General features: G+C 54.2%; 1 protein-coding gene across 5 annotated transcripts in view; it reads right to left on the bottom strand.

The window, feature by feature from the left end:
• The window catches only part of RALGDS (ral guanine nucleotide dissociation stimulator), a 53,747-nt gene that overhangs the window by 8,565 nt on the left and 20,488 nt on the right, over positions 1-24,694 (bottom strand). For 3 of the 5 annotated variants that reach the window (XM_059865499.1, XM_059865500.1, XM_059865503.1), the window contains exon 1: positions 14,909-15,321. The exons of the other annotated variants lie outside the window; for them this stretch is intronic. In XM_059865499.1, the coding sequence (XP_059721482.1) occupies positions 14,909-15,088 (180 nt within the window). In that variant the 5' untranslated portion in view covers positions 15,089-15,321. Of the gene's footprint in view, positions 1-14,908; positions 15,322-24,694 lie in introns of those variants that run through there. 5 annotated transcript variants of the gene reach the window in all.

Below are 24,694 nucleotides of genomic sequence, written 5' to 3'. Positions count from 1 at the left end.
CACAGGGTTCAGGCACCTCTGGGTGACAGGCACCCAGCTATGAGGCTGCCATTTCTGCTCTGGAGGATGGAGAGCACCAACAATTTGGTGAAGAAAGGGGTGATGCTTCTCAGGGCAGATCTCCAGGCACACGCCTCCCCCAGTACCACATTCCAGCACGGGCTCAGCAGCAGCTCCAGCCCCACAAGGACAATTTGGTTCCCTCCTCCTCCTCCTCCCTAACCACGCTGTGCTGAGTCAGTGCCTCCCTTAAGAAGATTTATCCAGATCCTTTTAAACACTGCAGGGATCTCCCCCGCCCTCCATCCCCCTCACCAAATGGCAGGACATGGACGAACACACCAAAACCCACAGCTCAGCAGAAGGAGAAAATGCCTGAAAGCAGTAAGCTGGTTAGAGGGGGAGGTGACCATCACTGGGACACAGGGCTGTGGGGACAAACCTCTCCTGCCAGAGCCAGCCCTCAGCTTTCCCTGCAACTGCCCCTCAAAGAGCCCAGAGCATTGACCACAACACACTGAGGAAGAACTGCCATGAAAGGATTTAGGATGGAGCCCCAGAAGTGATGCTGCTCCCTGCAAAAAATCGTCTCCAAACTGCCCTGTGAACACGGGGACAGCCACACCCAGGCTCAGAAGAGGCTGCACACCTCAGGAGACAGGAGCAGAACACGACCACAGGACCCTGAGCTGACGGATCCCACGTGCACCCAAACACTCCTGAGCCACCCTCCTTTATCAGCCCCACCACAGCAGTGCCCACTGCTCTGCTCTCACACCCTGCTCAAGCCAGGGCTGTTCCTCACAAGGAGTCAAGGCAGGGAAGCACAGCCAGCCCAGAGACTGAGGGGAAGCTTGAAAAACCCTCTCATTCATGGCTGTAATGAATGAGGGCAGAGAATCCCCCTGGGCAGGGTTACTGACTTTTTCACTTTCTGCTGAACCTGCTTTTCTCACTTCATGCCAGACTATGGAGAGGTTTGGTTTGCTGAAGTTCAGGGAGCTGAGAGGTTCTGCTGTGAACATCAGGAGCCTTTCCCAGGGTTCACTGGCTTCCAGAGCAACCCTGACAGCACCCACATGAGGCAGCAGACACCAAACATCCTTCCTGCCACCTGTGTCTGTCCCTCTCTTGTTCTGTGCTCTGGGATAAATTATGGCACAACATTGTGCTCAAGTACACTGCCCTGGGGACTGGCACAACCTGGGGAGAGGGCTGCCAGCACAGCTAAAGCTTTGTGTGCACCCTAGATCAAACATCTACACTGACAGCACCTAACCAAGTTGGCCAAGTTGCCTTTCTTCCACCTTTAGATGCTGTTTCCAACAAAAAAACAAAAAACAAAACAAAACCAAAAAAAAGGAAAAAAAAAAAAAAACAACCAAAAAAAAAACCCCCAAAAATCCATGGAAATGCTTCCCAGTTTGTCCTGGGCTCTTTCCCAGCCTTCATTACCCAACCTGCATGTCAGCCCTACCCCTGTGTACCTCCCACTTAAGCTCTGGGTCCAGCAGGACCAGAGCCCTGTACAGTCTAACTCAGAAAAGAGATTTGGCTGAGCAGTTGTAAACCCCAGACGAAAATATCAAGAAAAATCAGATGCTTGCTGACATGCAATTAAATTCATAAATTAAATCATATGGGAGGAAAAAACCACCTCAGGATCAACCCATGAATCACTGACAACCACTGTGCAACTACAGTGGAAAGTATTGCCACAACTATGCAGGGTTTTCACTCTGCATTTCATGTCACGTGCAGGGGGTACACCCCATTCTGATGTGCAGAAAAGCAAATTTCATTTCCTTCCCATCTCCAAGACTGTCAGATTCATTCATTTTTTTGCCTTGCTGACTTGTGTGATATCCCCCAAAGTTCCCCCTTTGCAAACCACACACGAAGGCCACGGCTTCCCAGCGCTCTGCAGGCTCCTGCCAAGAGCCAGGAGAGCTGCTACACTGGGACATTCTAAAATTTGGCTATTTATATTCCGTGTGAGCTTCCTCTTTCCTACGGCTGCTCCTCCGAGATGCTGATTGTGCATTCTGCGCACGTTGGTTAAAAACCAACCCAAAGCAAAAACACAGTGGCAGGACAGAACCAGAGGAGTCTCATTCCAACACCTGCACCAAGCACACGTTTCTCCCCTTGCAGGTGAGCTGGGAGCAGGGCAGGGACAGACTCAAAACCTTGAGCTTTATATTTGTGCTGGCCACCCAGAATCCTGCGCTCACACCAGCGAGAGTCAGCCAGAGCTGAATGCCTTCAAAATGGACTCTAAAGAGACAGATGAGTGCTTTGCTTTACTTAGATTACTGGAAATGACACTGTTTCAGAAGATTCAGAGCAGACCAGGCCTTGGAGGCAACAGTCACTGCTCCCCACTGCCTGCCCTGCACATGTGCTGGAATTTTCTGCCCCTCAAAAGAAGGGAGCATGAGTCAGGCTCAGCCAGCACACAAACCCTCCTCCACCTCAGCCTGAGGGTGAGACACAGGTGAACAGCCCCTTCTGTTGGCACAAAGGACGAATCCAACAGGCCCAGACAGTGCTTTAAACATCTGCAACAAGATTTGATGGTTATGGCATCTGCCCCTTCCACCAAATTCACACAGGTGGGACCTGGCAGCCCAGAAAGTGAGGTCCAACACTTTTCAAGATGGGCACCAAGGAAAGGGAATGCCCAGAAAAAAAAAAATGAAGGTTTGGTTTGATTTCTCCAGCTCAGTGTGCAATCCTGGTCCTCTCCACACACCAGGAAAAAGGCCTCTGGCTGGAGGGGCACAAGGAAAAGCCACATGTTTAACTCTCCCCAGTTGTGCAGAGCAGAGGCTCTTGCAGAAGCAGCCGTGAGTGAACTCTGCAGGAATTCATCCCCTGAAATATGAAACGGGAGTCTGCACCAGATGGCTGCCCTGGGCTTGGGGACTGCCTCTTCCAATTGCAGCCAGCCCTGGAGCTCCCACTGATGGTTCAAAGCTTTTGTGACTACACCAGGGAGGAATTCCTGCTCCGTGCAATAAACTCTCCTGCTCTCTGCTGAATGTTCTTGTACTCGGCGTGGTGTCAAACCCCACGTCTTCACACAGAGGATTAATAAGGAGCTCTAAGATGCAGCCAAGGATTGTGAGCCTGGAGGAAGGGTGTGAGGGACCCTGAGTGGCAGAGAGCAGCAGCAGCAGCAGCAAGGACTCTGCCTTCGGCTCTTCCCGACAGATGAAAGGAGGGGAAAATGCAAAAACCAAACAGCAAAGCAAAACATTGGCTCAGGCTCTGTGTTTTGGAAAGTGCTTGAGCTCAGTCACAAAGGTGGTTTTAGTAAGACAGGAGCAAAGTGCAGGATTAAGTGTGAGCACGGCTGCATCCCCACACTTACACACAGACAATTACCCAACAATTACCAGGTCTTAAGAGCTCTGGTCCCACGTGCCCCAGGTTAGTGCACCAGCCTCCAAAGGCACAAAAATAATGAACTGTTAGTGGAAAAAGGTATTAATTTCAGTACACGTGGAGGAGGCACAACTGCCTAAAGTGCTTTTGCTGATGCTCTCTGGACCACAGCTGGTTTAACAATCAAGATATTTGAGTTACTCTGCTCCCTTTTCTGTTGAGTTACACAAAATGCCTGTTCTACAGACAGGTACAGAGCAGCACCGAGAGTATCTCTGCAGCATGATTTCAAAGGGGCTGCTGCTAGCAGCCACAAGAGAGGAGCAGACACTAACCCTGCCCCTGGGAAGCCAGGAATGTGTGCCTGTTGGGAATTAACAGTCCCACTGGCTAACCAGACAAGAAAAGGCAGAGCTGAGCCTTGGAGACGTCACCAGGGGTTTCCCATTGAAGCTCCGAGCTTGCACAAGCTCAAAAGAACATGATGAAAGGTGGTAAAGCCAGGAGCAGCAAGTGGGGGTTTGGTCTTTAGAATCCCCAGCCCTTTCTCAGAATAATCCCTTCCCACTGGCAATGGGAAATGGGCCTTTCCAGAAACAGAGGAAACCGGCTCCAGCATGGCCCGTGTCCAACACCAACCCCCAGCTCACTTTCATTTCACCCCCAGGAGCAAACCCTGAACCCCTGCAAGGAACAGCAGCAACTCTGGGACCTCTTCTGCAAAGCTGAGTGCATGACATTATGTAAAAGGAAATAGGAAAAAAGTCAGCCCCGGGTAGTGAAAGGAAAACAAGCTCAGTTCTGTGAACCGAAGATAAAGACCACAAAAGCAGAAGCACCCTCTGTCCTACACGTCCAAAATAAGCACACACAGCACATCACTCTTCCCCGTGGGGACTTCCAGGCAAAAAGCCCTGTGGTGGCTCTTCCCCCCAGAGCTCTGCCTCCAGGGATCCTGACACTCACAGTTTCCTTCCCCTGGCTGTGCTCAGGAAGGCTACAAGGACTACCCCAAGTGCTGAGGAAGCTGACAAACATCCCCTGTTTCAGGGGAAGGAAAGGTGCCCACGCTGGTGAGTCACAGCATGTCCTTTGGGACAGCAGCCCCACTGAGGGCAGGAGCACTTTTGCTCCAAAACATCATCCCAGCCATGGCCATGGTGGCACTGGGGTGGTTCTCTCCAGCTGGGCAAGTTGATCTCCCACTGTCTCCTTTCCCCCTGAGTGCTCCTGTTGCAGCTGATGGAGCTCAGTCCCCTGCCACAGCTGGGTGTACCCAGCCACTGCTCCCCATGCAGAGATATTCAGCAGAAAGACAAAATTCCTTTGGTTTTCAACACTCCCTGCCTTCCTTCCTGCCTGCTCCGAGCTGCCTCAAACCAGGACCGATTCCAGCAGCCCATAAAAACACAGCAACAAAAGGGGAAACAGGAAAAGAACAGTAAAAGGGCCAGAAGCTGAACTCAAACCCACCATGAAAAAGGGGTGGTTTTGCCAGGACACCAGGCCAGTGGCAACAGCTGAGGGCCTGTTCTCTCCCCAGCAGTTGCTGGGCTCCACAGCTGGGTTTTCCTGACACTCTGCTCTAGATGTTTCAGCACAGAAAGCTGGGCCCCAGGGGAACAGCCCTGGACCAGAGCATCACCCAGCACCAGGATGGGGCAGAGAGAAAGAAGGGTCACATCACCCCATATCTGTGCCTCTTGTAGGGATCTTACAGCTCCTTCTTGGGCTCTGTGGGTCCTGAGATCAACAGCAGCTCTGACCCTGTGTCTGTGACCCAGAGGGTATCCAAAGGCAGCCTTCTCCACCCTGGCAGCCCAGGGAGAAGGGAAGGGAAGCTGGCAGCTGGGGTACAGAGGCATCTTGTGACTCACATGCAGTGAGTCAGTGGCTGGAGCAAGGATTAGGAGCTCAGCCTCGGTCCAAGAACGAGACAAAGCAGATAAGCAGGGTTCCTCCCCCATTTGCTCCTGGTTTGCTTTTAGAGCAAACTAAGAGCCTTCCCACGTGGAGAGACTTTTTGCACTCTTTTTGTGGTTTGGAAATCAAAGACTCTGCATGGCCACTCCATCCCCAGCCTTCAAGGGGCAGGATCACACCCCGAGGTGGGGAAATGCAGGTGCTGGGGGATCAGGCTGACAGGGGGACTCCCCAGGGGAACAACAAACTCCAGCCACAACAGGGGTGACTGATGAACTGCAAACCCTGAGTTTCCTACACCCAGGAGCAGAGATGACCACCAGCCATTTGCACCCCAGAGCAGAACACCCTGCTGTCCCCTCCCAGGGGACGTGCTGGGATGGGCTCCCCTCGCAGGCTATTCGAAGAAAACTGAGTGCAGCAAGTTTTGCTTCCTCTCTAAGACGATGGAAAAAAAGATCCCGCCGACACAGCAGATCTGGCTCTTGCTCCACAGCCCTGAGCCCCGTGCTCGTGATGGCCCTGGAGCATCCCTGGCCGGAGCCAATGCCTGTGCAGGGGCAGGCTCAGAGCAGAGGGACACAGCCCTCGCTCACAGAGCGACTGCTGCGCCACCGACTCGCCCACACCCCGGGGCATTACTGGAAGTGAAACCAGAACGACACGGCTGGTGAAAAACGGTGCATAAAAAATTCATGTGGGTACTGCTCTGCGAGGTTAAATAAAGATCGAGCGGCTCATCCCAAGTCATTTCGGCTCAGAACAAACGGTTTGCGTTTTACTGAGATGGAACAGAAAAATCTGCAATAAAAACACAACTGAAACAAGTTCAAAAACTGATTGATGTTTTTCTGGGTGTACAGTGGCACCTGGAAGTCACATGCAACATGACAGTTTCCCCAGTGCCTTGTTCAAACGTGAATTTAAACACAAGAGGTGCCCTGAAGAGCTCCAGCCTGACCTAATGCTACTCTATCGATTCCACCTCTGAAGCTGGGCCCTGGTGCACCAAATGTGTTATTTCTGGGGCAGCAACAGCTGCCAGGTGTACTGGGGAAGGGATGGAGGTGAGGTTGGCACCCAGAGATGATGTTCCTTGAACTTGATTGGAATAGTCACAGCTGAAATGTCAATTCTGGCTTCACACATGTTCACCAGCACACACAGACTTGCTCCTGTGGCAGCTCCAGGGCAATGCTTGTCCTTTGCATGCATCAGCACCTGCAAGTGACTTCACCTTCACAAAAGCCTTTACACTCCCAGAGATGCAAAACCTTGAACACTCTCCAGCTCTCAGCCCATGCACCAGCCCAGTCAGCCAAAAATTTGTCTTTAAGAAGTATCAGCTGCAATAAAATCAGCTCCTTTTGTCAAACCTTACCCTTGCCCTGCCACATCCATGTCCTGCATGAACGAAGTGCTCACCTGGGCACACACAAGGTGGGATGTGCAGGAAGGGCAAAGCAAAGATCACAACTGCCAGATCCCACTGGCCCCACACTGACACTCCCAGAGAGTTTCACCCCCCAGTATTCCCCAGCAGCCTGGTTAAACTGTAAATGTCTGTGCAGTAACTCGCCTGCTGCAGCTTGCAGAGGGGAAAAGACAGCAAAGCCACATCTCCCTGGAATTGTGAAGGTGCACATACTGGGGGCTGTCCAAATGCCACAGCCTTGCCTGGCCACACTCTGGCTGACAGAAACAGCACCTTTCCCCTCTGTTTCCATTTGAGCAAGGTTAACTTCAATCTAACTCATCCTTAGCTTAGATAAGCTGAACTGAACTAAGCCCCAGTGAATAAACGTGTCCACCCATGTGTTGACTCTGCCTTACGTCAACCGGCATTTCCTCCACCAAACCCGGCATGACCAAACCGGGCACAGCTGACCAGCCCAGACCTTTAGGGGCCCCCTCCTCAAAATCCCAGGGCCACAGCCCGTGCAGAGGAGGATGCCCGCGGGGCTCCGCATGCCCGCAGCCCAGCCTGGCCCCGGGCACGCTCTGCCAGCCGGCTCGATGGCACCGCTGTGCCCGCGGGGCCGCAGAGGGGCTGGCAGCGCCGGTGGCACAGCGACAGCCCCGGCTCGCTCTTTGTGTGCGTGTCTGCACCAGGGTGACCCAGTAAACAGCTGAAGCAGAGAAAATGCAGGAACAATCCAGCGCGGGGAGGCAGAGAGGGGCTGGCGGTGAAAGGACGGCAGGAATAAATGCGAGGCTTTGTTCTCCGGCCGTGCCCTCCGCGCCCAGCTCCCAGCCCGGCCGGGATGACGCGCGGCTCCTCCATTTGCTGCTGGCCTGCGATTCCCGGGATCAGCCGGGCTCGTCCCAGCCTCCTCCTGACACCCGCAGCCCCAGCGTGTCCCAGCACAGCCCAGCTGCAGGTTCCAGGCCATCCCCTGCGCTCCGCGGAGATTTTCCCCTGGCAGAGCATCCCGCTACTCGTTCCCCTCCCCGCGGCGCCCGTGGGAAGGTGGAAGAGGCAAGAGCAAGCGCTCCTGCTTTGTAATCAACAAAATCTCACCTTGGGAGTATTACTTAAATAGGTGTCAACGAGGCAGGAGGTGCGACATGAGCAGGTGGCAACATGCCGACACCTGGGGGGGGGAACCGGGTGCTCCGCCAGCTCCGGGTGATTTCCACAGCTGAGGCAAATGAGATTTTACGATTAACCGGCACCTTTGGGAAGAAAACCACTGGGAAAGGATAAAACTCCCGCTGTTGTCAAGTGTCTGAACACACACCAAAGTGAGGTTTGGCCCCGGGTCCTGCCCTGAGCGCTGAGTGTGCCAGATCTGCGGCACAAAGAATGCGGGTGCCCGGGCTGGGAGGACGAATCCCCCCGCCAGCCCCTCAGCCCTGCTCTGCAGGTGCGGGTTTTTGGCCATGGAGCACATCGGAGTAGCTCCAACACCCCCAGGTGCCTGTTCCTCCTGGCCGTGCACCTCGGTGAGCCGGTACATGCACATTCCCACCCCCACTCATCTGCTCCTGCCACCCTGCCCCCTTCATCCTCCGGCATTAGCAGCCACAGGTGAGCACTCCTGCAGCTCACCCTCCCGTTTAATACAATTATTTTGGGGGACACACCCTGGGATACCCAAAAAGCTGAAGTGCACAATGACTGTGGGGCAGCATCAATGTGAAGAGGGCAGAGATGCCAAGCTTCATTCCCTGACTCCTTTCCTTTGATGTTCCCTGGATTAAGACCAGGCAAGCCTCAAACATCCCCCTCCTCCCAGAGCTGACTTTTGCTGAGGAACACACCAAAATCCATGGGAATGAGGACTGAGAGAGAAGGAGTTTGTGGAATACCTCCCCAAGAAGCACCTCAGGGAAGAAGTGTTTGTTATGACACTGGTGTGATCCATAGCTACGCTCTGAGTCACCCCAGCACTGGCAGGGAAGAACCAGCCAGGCCTGTCCTGTCTTTGTGCCAGCTCTCACTGTTGCAACAGGGACAGAATGGAGTAGAGCACATTGTCTGGAAACCCAGTAATGCCACTGAGTGTCACCAGCGACGGGCACCGCCAACACACTGCTCAGCACGGGGCTCCTGAGCAGCAGAACTGCAGCTGGGACCAGACAGCCATGAAAAATACAACCAGAAGCAAACAAATGGCAGCTTTTGGAGGAAAGCTGGGCTGCTTTAAGGTGCTAAACCAGCCTGAGTGTTGGCCTTGCCAGCCCCAGCTCACATCCCCCAGCTCCCAGGCTCTGCTGCTGCTCCAGTGCACAGAGCCAGACCTTGCCAGCAGCAGGCCACCAACTGAGCCTTTTAGACAGCTGTCTGACCAAAATCCCTGGGGTTTCAGCCTAAACTGGAAGGTGAGGTCCTGAACCCCCCAGCCACGTGAAGGTGGAGCTTCAGCACCCTTACTGACTTCCCACAGCTGAGCTTTGCCCCTGCCAGACCCAGGCAAGGTGCTTTGCTTTGCCCAGCTTGGCTAAACCCTGGTTCCCTGAAGTCAGTTCCGACTCCTAGAGGCGAACCCAAAGCAAACACATCATTTCACAAACACTCTGGCTGGAGCAGGAGCCTGGGGCAGGCTCTCAGCTTCAGAGTCTCCATGGAGACCCAGCCACTGCAAGGAGCAGGTTTTGCTCCATCACATGAAAAGAAGTTCTGGTCAGATGGGTAGGGAACCCTTTGCAAAGCAGGTTTCCACACAAGCCCTCAGTGCAGCTGCTGGACTGTGGTTAGCAGAAAGCAAAGCAGCTCTAAAAATAATGTCTCAGCATTCCAGATGAAGTTGCCTCCGATGAGTTTCCTCTCCAATCTGCTCTGTTTGCAAGTTAGACCAACTTTTTTTCCCCCTCCCATCAGCTCTGAGGACTTGGCTGGTGCCTGGCAGACAGAGCCATCCCCATCCTTCCTCTGCTGAGCCCGGGGCTCCCCAGGCAGCTGCTCCCAGCACCCCACATGTGGAGGGAAGACGCCCTTTCTCGTCCCAGCATGTTTCTGACAGCAGAGCTCATCCAAATACCAACGGTGTAATGCAAACAAACTGCTGTGGAGCCAGCCGAGGCAAACGGGCCACGCCAGGAGCCTCTGCATGTTCTTAATCTCCAGTGACATTCAGCTGTCACATAACTCCTGACCCTCAGGTAGAGGGAACTCGGCGTTATCTAATGTGAAAGTGCTGCCCTACAAGAACCCGCGCCAGCACAGCCCCGGGAAGGTAACTGAAAACCAGAGAGGTGATTTGCATAACATCACAAAAACAAACCCAGACCAGGTGAGGGACGAGGTCTGGGGAGCTGCAGAGTCACTCCAGTGCACAGCAGGAGTGCAGTGTTTGCTCAGCACAGCCCACGCTGCCACGTGCTGAGAATTGGGAAAGGACTTTCCTGGCACCTCTGGCAGGGCCGTTCCCAGGTGTTATCAGAACAAAAGGGCCCTCCACAAACGCCCTTCTGCAAACCCCCTGTGCTAACCCAGCCCCCAGAGCAGCCCTTGCAGCTCTGCCCCTGCTCCGACCCCCTCCCCGTGACTCCCTTCAGGCAGCCCGGCTGGGATCACTGGGATCACTGGGATTACTGGGATTAGTGCTCCGTGCCCGAGCTCAGCACTCCCTTTCCCTAATGACTCAGGAGCAAAGTCCAAATTCATCATTACTGGGGCTGCTGTGACGTGCAGGTGAGTCCCCACCTGGGCACTGAGACACCTGATAACTGCAGTATCCAAACATCCCAGTCCTTGCCCTGCTGCTGGGTGTTCCCAGGAATGCTCCAGCCAGGGCCTGCCACACAGTTTCAGCATGGTGCTTCTTCCTGGGCACCAAACCCCACTGCCAGCATCACCTTTGAGCCCACAGATGCTTCTCTCTGCAAAACAAAGATCTCACAGACCCCTGGAACAACACACACACACTTGGGACCAGCCATGGATGCTGCTGTGGGATCTAACCCACACAAACATCACATTAACCTGTAAAAGGAGCAAGTCCCACAACTCAACTCCTTCTCCCCAAGGCCAAAGGAATGTTTCAAACCCCAGTCCTCCCCACCCAGACCCCACCAAAGCAATTCACAAACCCTGACTGGCCACGAGCTGTGCTGGAGCCCCCCGGGGCCCCCCGCCAGCAGCTCAGCCAGCTTTGTATCCAAATCCTGCTCCTTAGCAACCACATTTTTTTCCCTCCTCTTGCTGAGTCCGTGGGAGATGAAGAAATATTTGAGAACTGAGACAGCCCTGCTGCAAGGATATATTTAAATAAAAGGAGCATGGACGTTTGAAAGCCAGTCATCAGGCAGCTCTGGAGATAAGGGCGTTAAAGAAAGTGTGAGCAGGGCATACCCAGCCCTTAAATGTGGTCTGGAGTGACCTAAATAAGCTCTTTCCTCCTTCAATTACACTTCCCTCGGGGGACACAGGGGCTGGTTAGAGAGCTGGGAAGGGAGATGGAGGAGCTGCTGGCCAGACCAACTCAGGGGGCCTAAACGCCGGCTGTGCTCTGGCCCTAAGAGGGGGGTGGTCACAGCCAGATCCCAAATCCCAAACAGTGGTGGGTGCTAAATGAGACCCATCCCTGCAGGCACAGCTGGCCTGATGTTCCTTTTGCTCATCACCACCCAAATCAAGGCCCGGGGAAGTGGGGAAATACTCCAGGAGTGCATTTACTTGCCCCTGCCTGGTGATGCCTCCCTGAGAGCCACAAAAAGAGAGGCTGCAGTGGAGCAATAGTGTGATCTGGGCCAGGGGGCTGAAGCTGAGTGATGCTGAAGCACAGGGGTGGCCTAGGGGGCTGTTTGCCCATTCAGCCTGTGAACAAACACAGATTTCAGTTTCCAGGGCTGCCAGTCTGGTACTGAATCCACTAAAACCTGAGCAAGACCCCAGTATGGGGATCCCCACCCTTATGGAAACAACCCACAGCAGCCTTTGAGCAAAACAATTATTACACAAACCCATTTGGAAGCTTCTCTCCAGCTTCTCTCTAACCATATCAAACAATAATAATAAAAAAAACCCCTCCCACCTCTGTTATTCCCACCCTGCAGCCACCAACAATGAACATCCCAGCCTGCTCCAGGCCTCACCACCAAACCTCTCTGGAAGGGAGCCAGAAGGTAGGTCCCCATCCAAGAAATACCAACAGATGATGTTCATCTGGCAAATTGCAGGGGACATATCAGGTTGTGCCTGGGGGAGGAGAACAGGCTGGGAGAAAAGGATCTTATTCCAAAGGCTCCATAGGAAGTGAAAAGAAAATGGCTTTTAAGAGATATCTGCCTCTCCCTCCCAGCTGTAAAGAACAAGCACTGACCTACAAGGCATCTGGGCTGAGCAATTCAAGTTTTCAAGGATTCATTTAGCAACTGAAAATCTCTTAATTGTTCAGAAAACAAACACAGCCAGAATTACAAGGACTTTTTTATAAGGGCTTTTTTTATAAGAGTCAGCCCAGCCTCCTCAGAGGTTCAGCAACATCAGCTGCATGAAAGTTTCAGTCTGTGTCATCTGCAGTGGTGTTTTGGGCCACTCCTGCCCAGCAGGACCAGGGGGGCCACCAGATTCACTCCATGGCTCCTGCTGGACTGAGAGGATTGACACTCACTGCTGAGTATGGAACGGACTGGAACTGAAAAGGTCAAAACAAAAGGTCTGCAAAGCTGCTCTGTCAATCCCCCACTTGAGACAGTCAGTTTAAATTTTCCATCCCCCGTGGTTCAAACCCTGGTGAGAACACTTGGCTCCCAGGGCCAGGAGGCCTCACCCCCAGTGATGCTCACAGATGCTGATCGATACCGTTGCTGTGGGATACAGGCAAAGTCTGCCCTGCTGCCATCCCCTGGGGGCTCAGCAAGGACCAGAGAGAGCCACAATCCCTGCAGCCTGCCCAGCAGCTTTCCAGGGAGCCTCCATTCCCTGTAGGACCAGACTATCCACCCACGAGCTCTGCCAAAACCCGGCACAGCTCCCTTTGGCAGAGGTGACAAAGGTCCCAGCGTGTCCTGGGGACTGTCACTGGGGCTCAGCAAAACACTGATGGTCCCTGGAGGATCTTATTCAAATAATCTGCCTTCTCCTCTCAGTGTGCATCTACAGCTCTGCCTGAGGATTGCAGCCCCACCGGGCCACCACAGTTGTCACAACAGTGACACATTTTTTCATTTCCCCGGTCATGCAATGAACGAACACCCCGTGCATCCCCAAGCTGCTCAGGAGGCCGTGGGTCACAGTGCACCCCTCTGGGCTGCCCCTTTTCTCACCATCACTTGGAAATAGGGGGAAAAAATCAAAAAAGGAAGGATTTTCTCTGTTCAAGACTGGGAGGAAAGCTCGAGGGAGCGGATGCTGAGGCTGTGCTCTGACCATTCCCCAGCACAAACCCCCGCAGCCCAGGGCAGAGACGTGGGCACAGACAGCTCGGGAGGAGCCCTGGCTGGCAGCTGTGCCCGTGCCAGGCTCAGGTGAGCTGGGCTTGGCTCAGGGCCATGCAAAGCCTCCCTCAGCCCCATCCCTTTTCCCTCACAGCCACATCACCCAAGATGCTCCAGAGCCTCCTGCAGCCGGGGCACATCGTGCCAGGCAGGCTGTCCCCTGGGATGAGGGGGGCAGCACGCTGCATCACCCCCTCTTTCCCCCGCCCTTCTCCTGCTCTCCCTGACAAAAGCGCGGCCCCTGAGCCTCCCGAGGCTGGACTTCCTGCCAGGCATAACACGAACCAGATGATGCACTCCAAAGCATGTCAGCACGCCCACCCCCAGGAGAGACCAGCGGGGAGGGGAGAGCGGGGAAAACAAGCTGGATGGAGCTTCCATGAACTCTCGCGGAGCTGATGAGCTCTGCCACCAGGCCAGAGGTGAAGCGGAACAGCCGGAGCCTGAGCTCATCCCTTCCTGAGCAGGACTTTCCATCCCAGGTTGAGGGGTTGATTGTTTGGGAGAAGGAGCCGCTGCCCTCCCCCTGGATATCTGGCTGCCCTCAGCGGATATCTGCACAGCAACTAGAGAGGCTTTCGTGGTGATTCCCCCCCTCCACCGCCCCCTTTCCAGCGGGAAGCATCCAGAGCAGCACATCTGCAGCTGGCTCTAAATCCCAGCAAAGCCAGACTTGCTGACCCTCGCTGCTATTAACCCCTGCAGCGCCAGGGCTGCGGCTTCTGAACAGCAAAATCTTCCTCCCGCCGAGCTCCTCCTGACACACCGTTTGCTCCCAACCAGCGACACTCCCACCACACCGATGACGAGCATCCATTACCGAGATAAAAGGCCCAGCTCTGACTCAGATTATTTCGGGTGCCTCCACATGCAACTGCCATCAACAAAGCACTCGGGCCTCGCTGGGACCAGCCTGACTTTGAACCACCCGAGGTCGAATGCAAACAAGCACAAATATTTTTGCATCCTCCAGGAAAGTCGTCCCAATGCCCGTAACCTTCCCAGAAGACACTTTTGTGGTTTGGACATGCCTGGAGCCTTTACGAACAGCTCAGATCTGAGCAGACTCCTGCCTCCCGCAGCCAGTCTCAAATGAAATATTAAAAGCCTGAAGTTTTAACATTCTGCCCCTTTCCCTGGGTGCCTGAAGGGAGAGCATCTGGTTTCTCCCTACAAGCCTGGCAGCTGCCTGCCAGTCCCCAGGGGCACAGGGACTCACAGCAAAAAGAGCCAAGCAAGGGCACCCATTTGTTCAATAAAATGAAACACCTAAAGCACCTAGAGGGCCCTACAAGAAGGCTGGTGAGACTTTTGCAAGGGCATGGAGTGGTAGGATTTAAACTGAAGGAGAGTAGATTTAGATATTAGGAAGAAATTATTCTCTGTGAGGGTGGTGAGGCACTGGCACGGGGTGCCCTGAGAAGCCGTGGCTGCTCCATCCCTGGAAGCTCTCCAGGCCAGGCTGGACGGTGATCGGAGCAACTTGGGCTGGTGGAAGGCATCCCTGCCCATGGCAGAGGTGGGGAGAGATGATTTTTACGGTCTCTTCGAACCCAAACCGCTCCGTGATTCTACATAACAGAATTCTACGAATCACCCTGATGATGCCCACAAACTCCGGGCCAGCGCTACCCACGCTGCCAGCGAGGAGGAGCCCCCCAAACCCCCGAGGGGCTCTCAGCCCCCCCAAACCCCGCACCCCCGCACTCACCTCCAGCGGCGGCAGGTCGGGGTCGAGCTGCGTGAAGCTGTGCAGCACCACGGGGCTGCTCTCTCCGGCCACCTCCAGCCTGACGCCGCCCCAGAGGCTCCTCGCCCGCCGGCAGCCCTCGAACATCCTCTCGGGGCCGGCGGGGACATGGTGCGGCGGGGCCCGGCGGCGGCTCACCATCGGCGGGGCCGCCGCATCCCCGGCCCCAAAACCCGCCGCCGGCCCCGCCAGCCCCCCCGGCTGCCCGGGGAGCCGCAGCGGGGACGTGGGGGCGATGCTCGGGGGGGAGCGGAGCGGAGCGGGGCGGTGCGGGAGCGCCCGCAGCAGCGGGGCAGGCACCGGGAGCGCCCGCGGCCGCCCCCGCGCAGAAAGAGCGGCCTGATGTCACGGCGGGGCCGGGACGGAGCCGGCTCGGCTGTGAAGCAGGCGCTGGATTTCCTCCCGCAGCCTCCGCCCGCCCCCGGGGGCCGGCCCGGCGCGGCTCGGCCCCCTCGGGGAGGGGGGACGGGGATGGGGACACGGCGGGCGTGAAAAGCCCCGAGGCGGCACAAAGGAGGAGGAGGAGGATGCTCGGGGGGCTGCGGGATGGCGTGGCCGGAGCTCCAGCCCCAGCTGGGTGGGGGGAACACCGGGGTGTTACCGTTGATGGGAGGGAGCAAAGTCACGCAGGTGACAACGGCTCTGGGAGAGGAGCTTTGTGTCACCAGGTGCTCGTGAAGCACCTGGGGTTCACACACCGCCAGGAGAAGGAAAAGTGGTAACTGCCAGCGCGAGAATATCATCAGCACGTGCTTTCATCCCAGCATTATCTCAGCCCGTGAGCTCAGCCCCCAGCCCCTCGCTGGCCGCAGCTGGGCTTCGTGACACGGTCACAGCCCCGCGGGGGCAGCAGGCAGTGTCCCCTGCGGGAGGGAGTGATGTGACCCGCGGTGAGTCAGTGCCAGCCCCCCGTGCACACGCTAAGGGGGCCAGGGCACCTGCTCTCGGCCCAGCAGGGACTCCGGGAAAGCAAAACGAGCCTGGGGGACAGCAGGGCTGCAGATGCCACTTTAGAGAACCTCTGCAACATAATTTTGTTTTCAGAGGCAGAGGGAAACGGGCAGAAGTGTTTGTCATTCATCAGCCCCCTGTGCTGAGCACTGCGTGCTCCAGCCCTCCCCTGCTCTTCCCCTTCCCTCCTCACACACTGCTCAGAAACTGCATCCCAGCGTCCGGGCAGTGCTGCTGACACCACCAAAACCCGGACTTTCATGCCTCAGCTCCCTCTGCAGCTGAAATAACATCGGCCTCCCAGGGCCTTCCAGCCCTGCAGCTTTATTTCCAGTGAGGATGGAGCCAAGGCTCACATGTCCAGCTCTGCCCGGGGCACCAGCAGCTCCTGCCCGGGCAGGAAGGGATTAACAAAGCTGCCAGGCTGTGAGAGGCTTCCAACTGGAAAGTTTACCAGGCAGAAGGATGAGCCAGGACAACGTGGCCTATTGTCCTGCTTTATCTGGAGCCAAAGAGGTCAGAGGGGACTTCCTGGACATCCTGGGAAAGGGGACCCAGCCCAGCAGCAGGGCCTTGCACTGCCTGTGGCAGCCCCACATCTTTGGGGGCAATACACAGAGATCCAGCCCTGATCCCTGCCCAGGGCACCCTGCAGTGCCAGGTGGGTCAGTGCAGCTCTCTCCACCACAGAAGGATGTGATGCTGCTCCCTGCAGAGGTGTCCCCAGCCCCACTGACACGTCACGCAGGAACCACGTGGCACTGCAAGATGTGCTGTGAAACTCAGTGCTGTGCATCCCTTTGCTCAGGACATGCTGAAATCAGAGGCAGGGACATGCTGAAATCAGAGGCAGGGACCTGCTTTCCAGCAGAAATCAGCATTGCCTCTCTGGACTGTGAAATATTTGGGAGGGAGACTCTGCTTTGCTTCATGCTTGAGTCTTAGGGCAGAGAAATCACAGCCCACCCCTGGAATTGCTTGGCAGGGCTCGAGTGCACACCACCAACAACAGCAGCACTCATTTTCAGCCCTCCCAGAGCCTCCAGCTTCGTCTGACCTCTGCAGAAAGATGCAGCTCTGTTTGACGGGCAATTTTCACCGTCCCTCGGTTGACCACTAAAGATGGCTTCAGGGGAAAAACACTTCTGATAATGGATAATAAATAATATAAGGCAGGAAAGCAACTGGAGGAGTTTAAAAATAGCCAGTCAGTTTCCTCTCTCCTCTCTTGGGAACCTTCTGGGTCTGAAAAGCAAAACACTCAAAGCAGGGTCAGGAGCCCAAGCTCAGGATGTTTGCTCTGCGTAGCTAACCCCAAACACTCAGCCATCAGGGGCAAGGCTCTTGAAAATCATGAGATTCAAAACAAATAACTTTTCAGGGCTCCTTATTTGCCTCTAAGCTCACAGGTGAAAATGAATAGGCAGGATCAAAGCCTCAGGTTTCCCTCCAGAATCCTTGAAGGTCGAGAAATTGTTGCAAAATGTGTTTAATTGACATGCATGTGATTTCAGGGATTTAAGAAAATGATCAATGCTCGAATGACTCATTAAAAAAAATATCCTGTCAATTTGCAATTGGCAAACTCAGCCAGAAACTTTTCACAACACACTGAGCTTTTCCATGTCATCTGTAAATGTCCCATGGACTCTGGCAGACCCAGGAATTGGGTGCTGTGAGAAATCCACCAATTTTTGTCTTTCCACCACTCTGGAATCAGCTCTTGGCTGGATGAATACAAACCCACATGCCCAACACTGGAGCAGCTCTGCTCCTCTGCTGCAGTCTCCAGCCCTTCCTCCAGGGTCAGAAACATGGAGAGGGTAACACAGGGAAACTTCTGGGAACTTTCAGCCAGTTTTCTGGTTTGGGAAGCAATCTGTTATAGTCAGAACCTGCAGACTCAGACCTGGGTTAATAACTGGGCTCAGCCTGGACCCCGAGTTGTCTCTCCCCAGCACGTGGTGTCTGAGCATCCCCTCAGCTACATCCTCCAGCCCTTCTTTGCTTTCATCTCCCTGCTCTGCTGCTGAGTGGGGCTTTCCAGCACATTTCCTACAGGGCAAAGCCCACAGTGACCCAATTCCTGTGCTCAGTGTTCCTGTGGGGTTTTGTTTTGCCATCAAGTGAGGCTGCACACCCCAAAGCATGGCTCACAAACACTTCCACAGGAGCTGCTCCTGCCTGGCATCAGCTGCCTGCAAACATCCCAGGGCTCCTGCCACCATCCTCTGGGCAGTGCCAGCACCTCCAGGGCAGTGCCAGCACCCCCAGGGCAGTGCCAGCCCCCCAACAATCCCACATTCCCTTTGAGCCTCAGTGAAACCACAGCAGGACCGATGCCAAGAGCTGCAAAGAGCTGATCCCAGCCCCGAGCAGAGAAGGCAGGAATCCCCCTCACCACCTCAAACTGAGCCCCTCTGGAGCATCACACACCTCCAGCTCTCACTGTTGGACCAGAGAGGGACCCAGGACCCAAAGCAGCAGCCTCTGAGGGAACTGGGCTGCTTTATGTGGGAGTTGCAACATTATCCGGCCTCTGTCCCAGCTCTGGCACCAGCTCACAAGGCAAGTCTGTGTCAGGCTCTGACATGGAGCCCTCAGCACTTCCTTCTATTGTGCAGCTGGGGAAGCCCTTTTTCTTGCTGTTTTTAAGGCATTTTAGAGGAAAAGTGCTACCTAGTTACAAGAATTATTAACTGGAGGTTAGGCATTATGTGCTAGATCCAAATCTTTTGGGCATTCCAATTTTAACTGGAAAAGATTTTTGTTTTCATTGCCCAGGATCAGCTGGAAGGTTATTTTATAAGAAATAATAATAATAATAATCCAACAGTAAACAACCAGTACTATCTCTTCCACTTCAGGATGAGGGGGAAAGCTTGAGCAAGAAGGGAAAACAACGTCACTGCTCTGGTCATACAATCTGTACAGAGATGTGAGACTGGGTCCCCCCAAATGTGGGGATCAACAGATCTCAGACCTCACAGACCCAATTCTCACTCCCAGCATGATCAATGCCCTGATTTATGCAGATTTTAGATGAGAGCCACCCACCACATGCCACAGCTTCCAGCAGGCATGGATTTTAGGAGGTTCTCTGCTGAGTATTTCAGATCCAGGGCAGTTGGATCACTCTGCCTCCAGGTTTTGGGTGGTTTTTGGAGCTGTTTTTGACAGATCAGGCACTGTGAACTCTGTGCTGGCAGGGAGGAAGGCTGGCTCAGGCTCTCCTGTCCCTTGTGCCCTCCCCCAGCTGCAGCACCCCCTGCTCCCTCACCCCCACGGGCAGCCGGGTTAATTTGGGAGCACAGCTCTCCTCCACACCAGGCATTAACACAGCCAGGCAAGGCCCTAATTACTGTCAGTTCCTAGCAGAGGAAGCACAGCAAATCCCTGGGCAATCAGGATCTAAAAGTCTCCATCCAGCCTTTCTGTGGTTCATTTCCTGCAGCCCCTGTGCACAGCTGGCCCACGGCAGCTCCTGCCGAGGCTCCTGAAGCTCAGCAATTATTCCACAAGCCTTGGAGACTCCAGAGCTTGCAGGAATATTTCTCCTCCATCCTGTTCCTTACACCACTCCCTTGGCTGTTGCAGAAGCACAGATTTTTTGGGGGTTTGGGTTTTTTAGATTCCAACAGGTTTGGGTTGAAAGGGAGCTTAAAGATTGTCTCGTTCAATGCCTGCCATGGACAGGGACACTTTCCTCTAGCCCAGGGTGCTCCAAGCCTGGGCTGGAACACTTCCAGGGATCCAGGGGCAGCCACAGCTTCCCTGGAAAACCTGTGCCAGGGCCTCACCACCCTCACAGGGCACATTTCTTCCTAATATCTACTCTAAAATCCACTCTTCTTCATTGCCCCTTGTCCTGTCACTCCAGACCTTTGAACAAAGTCCCTCTCCAGCTCTCTTGAAGCCACTTTTATGCTCTGGGATGCTAAGATTGCCCCAGAACCTTCTCTTCTCCAGGCAATTTATCAAGTATTTGAGGAGCTTCTGTTAGGGCAGCAAGCAACAACACAAACATCCGTTTTCCAAACTTTCTGACCTCTGAAAGCTCATCAGAACAAGGCCAACATGTGAGGTGGAAGGACACCAAGCCACTTTCTCAGAAAGAAGCAACCACAGCACACTTCAAGCAGGCACCTGGATTCCTTCACAGCAAAGAAGAAAATACTCAGAAAGATAAGAGGCAAGACACAACTATTAATATCAAAATGTGCCCAAAGGTGTGAAAAGCACCGAGAGAGCTCAGAGCATTTTGCAGGGCACTGCTGGCAGGGGGATGCAGGGACCAAAGCTCAGGATCACAAGACAGCCAGGGAGTTTTGCTGGGGACATCCCCACCCCAGGAGGAAGCTGCAGCTCCTGGTGGCAGCGTTTTCCCTTCTCCCACGTGGCTCTCCCTGGAGTGCAGGGTTCAGCAGGCTTTAAGCTGCTGCAGACACTCCAGAGCCCCTCTGCCAAGGACCATTATTTCTTGAGTTGTTTGTCTTTAAAGGCAGCTTTTATCTCCCTATCACCTTTCTGCCAGAATGTTTCAGTCAGCTCTTTTAACAAATACCACCTAAGGTGCCTGCAACCAAAAGGAAAACAGGAAAAACATTTCTCCCTGTTGCTTAGCAATCAGTGTGTGGTGGGTTCAAGGCTCCCAGGTGCTCCGGTATTGTAATTTCCATCCCTGCTTGCTTGGCTTCTCTGCAGAACAGCCAGGGAAAGGAGAGCCACTGGTGGAAAAGAGGGGAAAGGTTTTGGAGCCACAAAAAATTCCAGGGAAAGGTGGGAATAGGTGTAGCCCCTGAGGATAAGGGAAACTCAGTTCTGAAATCAAGCTGTTCCTTCTCATCTGCCAGAAAAATTCGATGAAATAGTGAGATTTCATTTTATATTGAAAACACACATCCACCACCTGGGTGGATACAGAGCAGAGCAAAGCTCTGGCTCTGCTCACCTTTCAAAAACACATCCAAGGGCAGGCAGTACAATTTTCCACCCACAACAAGCAGCCAGAATGACACGTTCAGCTGAATCGTGTAAAAGGAGAGTCCCAGAAACAAGAGGCACTGGAAACTGATAAACAGAGAAATCCCAGTGGACAACAGGAAACTTTGCTAGGCAGAGCAGTTCTTCCTCCTCCTCCTCCTCCTCCTCAGCTCCTACCCCCAGCCCTGGTGGGCTGTGCTGCTGCAGGGACAGGTACACCCACCTCACCTGTGCCTCACAGATGGGGAATTAGGACTGGCCTGTGCATCTAGCAAGGAGAGCAGGAGGGAAGCTTTATCCCAGCTTTATCCCAGCTTTTCTTCCAGCTTTTTTTTCCAGCTTTATTCCAGCTTTATTCCAGCTTAATTCCAGTTTTATTCCAGCTTTATTCCCACTGGCTCTCCTGGGCTAGGGAAGGCCAGGAGAGGCTCCCCCTGCCCTCTGCCCAGGTGACAGCACATGCAGGGCACCCCTGGGGACGTGCTGTGACCCCACACGGCCGTTCCCCCTGGGGACAGGGATGCAGGCTGTGTCACCACTCCAGCACGCTCAGACTCAGCTCCCTGAAGCTGCACAGCACCATTCACTGCCCTGCTGCTGGGAGGACGTGCCTGGACACACACAGGGGAGGGAATGATGCCACAGAGCTGCTGAGAAGTCCAAGAGAAAAGTGATGCCATAGCACAGGCACAGGGAAGAAGCACATGGGGTTGATCCCTTGCACAAGATTATTTTAAATCCAAAGGCCAGCTTGAAAGTGGAGCCAAACAGGTTGTAAGGTGCTGAGTTGATCTGAAGAGATACAGGCAGGGAAATAAAACAGATTTGCACAAAGTTATCCCAGTACAGGAATAAGGTGGAACAGATTCAAATGCCAGATCATGGGGATAAACAAGGCAACAGCAAAGTTCCACACACACAACATTAATAACACCAATAAATAACTGAGATTACTGAAAATAAGAAACCCAGTTAAACAGGAACAGAGCCCCTTAAGAGGGGATGTGAAAAGGATGTTCCAACAATGGTCCTGTATCTCCTCTGACCGCACAAACGTCAGGGAAAGCATCAATCAAACCCCAGACACGTCGGGAGGCTGCAGGAAAGCCTGGTCTGAAGTGAGGAGTGAAACCTTGGAGCCAGGCTCCAGCAGAGTGAAGAGCTGATATGATTGAAAGCCAGCCGCCAAGAGAGGAGCCAGAGGGCTGGAGCAGCCTCAGGGATGAGGAAGAGGAGCTGCAGGAGGAGCAGCAGCAGCAGAGACGTCTGGCAGCTGGACCAGCAGCCCCGGTGCTGACACTGCACAGCCCCTGCCAAGTCATCTGGGCCAAATTCACCACGGGCTGGGCAGGGATGCAGTGAGTGGACATGAAAACATTGTGCTGTAACAGCCTGAGCACACACTTACTGGTGATGGCCACGTGAGAGTCGGGAAAAGGGGCTGGCAAGAGCTGGAAAGGGAAAGTTTCACTGCCCTGAGCTGGCTATTGCAGAGATGAAACAAACAGTGACATGGCTGAAAAGTCAATTAAGGATTGGAAAAGTCTTTCAGCATTCCCAGGTATTGTTAGGTGCTCAGACAAAGGATGTTGAAAAAAAATTATTTTCCCTTTGGTAATTACCACTTTGAAACGTTTCCGCTCCGCATTGTTTTAGAGGGGGATGTTATTGCAGGGCCTCTCTCCATGGCCAGCAGAACTCTTTTTGTTGTGGGGGTTTTGGCATGGAGGAGCAGTGCTCTCCCAAACAATGCTGTGTGCCAGCAGCTGAGGGCCAGGTTTGTCCCTCAGAAATATCAGCAAACTCATCAAGTGCCACCAAGTCACACCACGGCTGAGTCCAGCCACAGTGCTGCTGACCCTCCCAACCTTTTACTGCCAAGTCCATGATTTATGTTGTTTTTCCTTCAAGCCTTGGCTCTGGGAATGACGTTGAGGGCCAAAAGAATTTCAGGTTTTATTAAAATAAAAGGTTATCCCATGAGCACTGAAACTACTTGTGTTGCTTCCTATGGTTTTGTGTCCCGAGACTGCCTAAAAATGTACAAACCGAGAATGAAAATGTTTTTGCGGTTAAGTGTTTGTAAGAAGCATCTCCCACGTGGATTTGCTGGTGTCTAATAATACATGAACTCATGCTACAGATGTTTTGGGGCATTTACAAGATTCTTTTCCTCCTCTCAACCATCTCATTTCATCATCTCTGCATAGACTTAATTATCTGTGAGCCCTGAGCCAGATCTGCGTGACGCAGGTCAGCGGGTTCAGAAGTCATCTGGGGAGAGAGGGCACAGCCAGAGGGACACTGTGACAGCATCAGCCTGACTTTGGTAGGAAATTAGATTTTAAGCTCTTTCTGCTCCCCTAACTGCAGGGAAAACAGTGAGGAAACACCCCCCAAGCTCCTGCAGGAGGCTGAGGGAGCACACAGTGGGACAAGCTGCTCCCCGAGGGGCTCACCCACAGCAGTGGGGCCCTGAGGAGCTTCTCCCCTCTTTGCCTGTGAGTGCATGGCCTGATCCATCCCTTCCTGAGCTGCCAGCACCATTGCAGGGTGACCCCTTTACCCCAGCAGTGAGGATCAGACCCATACCAAGGGTTCATTTCCCAATGCCACCCGTGCCACGCGGCCACGGAGCAGTGTCAGGGTTTCCATGACATGTGGGCACGTAACACGGTGGCACAGAGGGTGCCACCCAGCCAGGGCATGCACTGAGTCATCTCTCACAACAGCCAAACCCCTGGGGAGCTTCCCTTCTCCCCTCCTTGCCCCAGCCCCGGCTGAGAGTCACCTTTGACAAAGCTCCTTCCCAGGGCGGGTGTGCCAGGGCACAGCTGGCACTCGAGGGTCCCTGGGAGTGGAACTGTGTCACAGGTCTCAGACGGGGTCTGCTGCCATTCTGAGGCCAGCTGGACTGTCAGCAGCAGCCAGGTCTTCGATTATAGATAAATAAACAGCTGGGGAGGGCTGGGAGGGCCAGTTCCCCCCAGGGGCTGTGGGTGCAGAGGCGTCGGGAACAGGCGGAGCTGCTCCCACTTAACTTGTCCATCTCCTCCCCTGTGCTTCCCTCTCCGCCAAACAGAAAGGGAAATCCGGGATTTTCAGCTGCTTTTGATTCCCCCTTGCTCTGCACACAGCCGGCTGGGGAGGGATTAGCCTCCATTTCCTGCCTCCAGACAGCTCCAGGGCTGCCCAGGCGGGATCCCCCTGGTCAGGGGCTCCCCCACCCACGACCAGGACACTGCCAGACCCCACAGGGCTGGAACAGCTCCTCCATCCCGCTTCCCCTGCTCTCAGCTCCTCTCCCCAGAGCCCCCAGAAGTGCCTCCCATTCTGCTCTGCTCGGCCAGCCCAGGCTCTGGCACCACAAACCACATTGCCCCTCCTTCCTCCCTCCGCTGCAGTTTCTAATTCACACTCGGTTTCCAGTATGGGAAGGAGAAGTGCTGGGAGGGCACTGTGATGAAAGAAAAACCCCTGACTCAGAGCAACGTACACGGGAGCCTAAAGGGAGAAGGATGAGCAGAAAGGGGTTATTAAGGGAGATTTTTGGGTGCTGCTTTCCTGGCAGGCAGGAGAGGAAGCCCCCTCGTGTCAGGTCAGCACTGCATTTCCCTGTCACCAACATCACAGCCAGACACAACCAAGATTGTCACAGCCAAACCAGCCCTGTCCTCCCAAACAATTCCTCAAGACACCCAAACCAGCCCTGCCCTCCAAAACAATTCCTCAAGACACCCAAACCAGCCCTGTCCTCCCAAACAACTCCTCAATACACCCAAACCAGCCCTGTCCTCCCAAACAGCTCCTCAG

This window comes from Haemorhous mexicanus, chromosome 21 (genome assembly GCF_027477595.1).
Source record: "Haemorhous mexicanus isolate bHaeMex1 chromosome 21, bHaeMex1.pri, whole genome shotgun sequence".
In the NCBI taxonomy this organism is placed as follows: domain Eukaryota; kingdom Metazoa; phylum Chordata; class Aves; order Passeriformes; family Fringillidae; genus Haemorhous; species Haemorhous mexicanus.
The sequence above is the reverse complement of the archived record's forward strand: the minus strand, read 5'-3'. Positions and strand labels throughout refer to the sequence as shown.